The 4033-nt window shown below is 41.7% G+C and overlaps 1 protein-coding gene across 2 annotated transcripts in view; it reads left to right on the top strand.

The window, feature by feature from the left end:
* The window catches only part of LOC106533743 (cytoskeleton-associated protein 5), a gene marked incomplete at its 3' end in the record, with an annotated part of 35431 nt that extends 33996 nt beyond the window's left edge, over positions 1–1435 (top strand). For both annotated transcript variants that reach the window (XM_014030174.1, XM_014030173.1), the window contains 3 exon segments: positions 924–1007; positions 1077–1236; positions 1314–1435. In XM_014030174.1, coding sequence (XP_013885628.1) covers positions 924–1007; positions 1077–1236; positions 1314–1435 — 366 coding nt within the window.
* Between the last annotated feature and the right edge of the window lie 2598 nt (positions 1436–4033).

The following is a 4033-nucleotide window of genomic DNA, read 5'->3' as shown; positions in this document are numbered from 1 at the left end:
TCTTTCTGCTCCTTTTCATTTAACTATGTTGTGATTGTCTTTTTGACACAATGATGTTGTATTATTAGTTTGTTCTTTTATTAATTGTTAGTTTTATTATTTGTTTGTTGAATGAAATAAAGTTCTAAACTAAACTATATCCACCCTGAAGGTTAATCTTGGACAATATCTGATGATCGACTCTTTTAAATGAAACCAGAGAGCGTTGACAGAGAGGAGAAGGTAGAAATGACTCAGCCTGGAACTGAAAATATGGATGGAGGACAACAGAGCTGCTTCATGGAAGAACAACCTCTGATTAGCCTGCTAGCCTTTGTGCCAACACTATTGCCTTATATGTGTTAAGAAACTGTTGTCCTCCATCCATATTTTCAGTTCCAGGCTGAGTCATTTCTACCTTCTCCTCTCTGTCAACGCTCTCTGGTTTCATTTAAAAGAGTCGATCATCAGATATTGTCCAAGATTAACCTTCAGGGTGGATCAAGTGTTTTACTTTTTAAATTTTCATTCCAACTAGCAACCTAACAGATTCCTGTTTTGTTATATTTTATAAATATGTCCAAGTTTAATAATGTGAGAGAAATCCACAATTTTCTGTTTATTCAGTATTGTTTAATACAGCTGGAAAAATAAATTGTATAAAATATGATATAGTACTTTTTTAATTTAGTGTAAAAAATGAGCCCTTCATGTTGTAGAAAGACTGTTTATTCAAGAGAAATGTCAGGTTTTTTAGGAAAATGGCTGCTAATCAATCGTTAGTTGATCAGTAAGATCAGTCAACCTTAGATGAATCCATTAATCAATAACTTGCATCCCTAATCTGGTCTTGTTTAATAATCTAATAAAGTTTAATCTTCAGATTAAAACAGTTTAAAATAAACAGATTGTTTCTGATCAAACTTGAATATGTGTGTTTTCAGGACGAGCACATGTCAAAGGCGAAGGTCAGCGACGTTCTGTCTGAGATCTTTAAGAAGATCGGCTCCAAAGAGAACACCAAAGAGGTCTGAGGTCCGTCTTCTTAAACCCAGCAGAACCTGAGAGGAGTTCTGAGGTTGTGTTGTCCTCCTCAGGGTCTGATGGAGCTGTACGAGTACAAACAGAAGTACTCTGACGCAGATCTGGAGCCGTTCCTCAAGAACACCTCGCAGTTCTTCCAGAGCTACGTGGAGCGAGGCCTCCGCATGATCGAGTGTGAAAGGGAGGGCAAGACCCGCATCCAGAGCTCCTCAGGTCCGAGCAGAACCTTGATCCTGCGGGGTGTCAGGAGTGTGTTCTCACTGTGTGTGTGTGTGTGTGTGTGTGCGCAGTGATCCCGCAGCACGGCGTGGACTCCAGCCTGAGCAGCAACAACGAGGAGCTGAAACCTGCCGTCTACTACGAGAGGCTGAAGATCCTCCGACAGAGACAGGGACTGGAGAACACGTCCAGGGTCAGTCTGTCCTCACACACCAGGTCCACTTCAGACCGGTCCTCGGGGTTCTCAAAGAACTGGACCCTGTTCTGTTACAGAACTAGATAACAGGCCTCATGCAAGAACCGTTGGTACAGATTAGTTTTCAGGTGTGTGTGTGTGTGTGTGTGTGTGTGTGTGTGTGTGTGTGTGATTTAGAACTTATTTTTCACAAGGTGTCTCTGATTCTCAGATTTTCTTCAGATATGAATAAAAGTCAGAAGTGGAGCACACCTGTGGTTTTTTTTACCTGCAGTCAGTCTGATGTCATCAGATGGATTTTCTTCACTAATAACTTTATTTTATTAGTTTGAAGATATCTAGAGTTAAAAATAAATCACACTCCATAATTATGTTGACAAGAGGCTATTATGTAACTAACAACATAAAATGGTTAAATTAAAGTGTAACTTACCCCAAAATCAACTTTTTTTAACAAATAAACTGCCCAAATTGTGTCTTAAGGGTAATACCTTGCTATTTTTGACCTAAATTTAACATTTTCGTCTAAAATAGTTTAAATCGTCGATATTTGGTCAAAAACGGCTTGGTACTGCCATCTAGAGGTTTAAAAAAGACTTCCACGTTTGAAGTACTTTGTGACGTGTGGTACAGCGTGACGTGTCACAGTACTGTGCTCATATAAAAGGCTCTCTGTAGAGACGCCCTGCAGAGATTCAGGAGTTAGCCATAGCATTGTTGATGGTAGCTGTGGTAGAAGCTGTCTTCTCCTCAGCCACAGTGAAAACATGGAGTCTATCAGTCATAAAACAAACTGAATTAACTTACACATCCTCTTTGTGCTTCAAGAGTTTTAAACTGTGGTTGTTGTGTCACGTAGTTTAGATCGGGCCAAAAATACACACACCCTCGCACGCACATATTGTCCCCACATGTGCAATAAAACATGTCCACACACACACACACACACACACACACACACACGGCTCCACATAATAATAATAATAATAATTATTATGATTATTATAGATCATAGCCACAGCCTTACTGTGTTCAGGAAAGAATAAAAGAGTTGAAGCTCAGCGACTCGCTCCGCCATAWGTGCMCATAAACCAGAGCATGAGCCTCCGCTGCTGAGGGGTTTTCCACATCAGGATGTCCGGACCCCTGCAGCAGGTCCGGACCCCTGCAGCAGGCAGCAGGAGGACAGAAACTTACCTCGAGGCAGAGATGGAAAAAAAAGACGTGGATGTCCATGATCAGCTCTTCAAACTGCTCCTGAAAACTTTTCAAGCAAGTCCTGGTACGGACCGGTCCGAACAGAAGTTACAGAACCGGACAGTGACTGCTCCGTGCGGTCCTGCTGTCACAGAACCGGACCCTCGCTGACACTCACCGCTGCTCCAGGTTGCAACTTGCTCCGTGTCAGAACATCCAGAACATCCACAGGTATTGTCCCCACGAAGACTAAAGATGCTGAGGTCTTTATAAACTTAGGAACATTTTAGCTGTGAGGATTAAATTAAAACGGGATCACATCAAATGGGATTTAGCCTAAAATATACGTCCGGTTGGATTCGGATCACCGTAGCGTTTTTTTTTTTTTTTAGTCCTGATCTAAACTCTAGGTGAAACAGCAACCTTTTATTTGTTTAAAATATATATTTAACCACAAAGAGAAGTTAATTCAGTTTGTTTTATGATGCCTCGCACTGCAGCAGCGGAGTTATCCTTTCACAGGGGGGTAAGTTACACTTTAAATTAAATTGGCTATTAACGCTGTTGGATAACACTACAATATTAAAATGAAGTTAATTGAACTTTGGAGACATTTTAAAATGCTTTTAAAATTTTTTTTCAGAAATACATCTGACACTGGGGGGTGGGGGTAGCGGTGTGCGACTTCTCTTCTGAATAAATGAAAACTATGCAACACAGTTGTTTACACTTTAATGAAATATATTTGACCAAAGAAAACCCAGAGAAGGACTGCAGAGAGATGAATATGATTTAGATTTTTATTTCTGTGACAGTATACGACCCACAGGAGACACGTCATTAACAGTCATCGTTTCATTCCTCAGCTTTAGCAGGTCTGACACTGCTAAAAATAATCATGTTTCCATCCAGTTGCAGAGTGAATTTTTATCGAACTTTTCAAAATTCACAAAAAATTTAATAAATAAAAATTGTAATCTAGACTGTTTCCATCTAGTTTCCCTCTCGACTGTTTGATGTGAATAAATGAGGCTACGCCACGCGTGACTATGTCAGAAAAGTCTACGCCACGCGTGATTACGTCAGACGAGTCTACGCCACGCGTGACTATGTCAGAAAAGTCTACGCCACGCGTGACTATGTCAGACGAGTCTACGCCACGCGTGACTACGTCAGACGAGTCTACGCCACGCGTGACTATGTCAGAAAAGTCTACGCCACGCGTGATTACGTCAGACGAGGCTACGCCACGCGTGACTACGTCAGACGAGTCTACGCTACGCGTGATTACGTCAGACGAGTCTACGCCACGCGTGACTACGTCAGACGAGTCTACGCCACGCGTGACTACGTCAGACGAGTCTACGCCACGCGTGACTACGTCAGACGAGTCTACGC

Source organism: Austrofundulus limnaeus, unplaced genomic scaffold (assembly GCF_001266775.1).
Source record: "Austrofundulus limnaeus strain Quisiro unplaced genomic scaffold, Austrofundulus_limnaeus-1.0 Scaffold1012, whole genome shotgun sequence".
Classification (NCBI taxonomy): Eukaryota; Metazoa; Chordata; class Actinopteri; order Cyprinodontiformes; family Rivulidae; genus Austrofundulus; species Austrofundulus limnaeus.
This window is presented reverse-complemented; position numbering and strand designations above follow the sequence as displayed.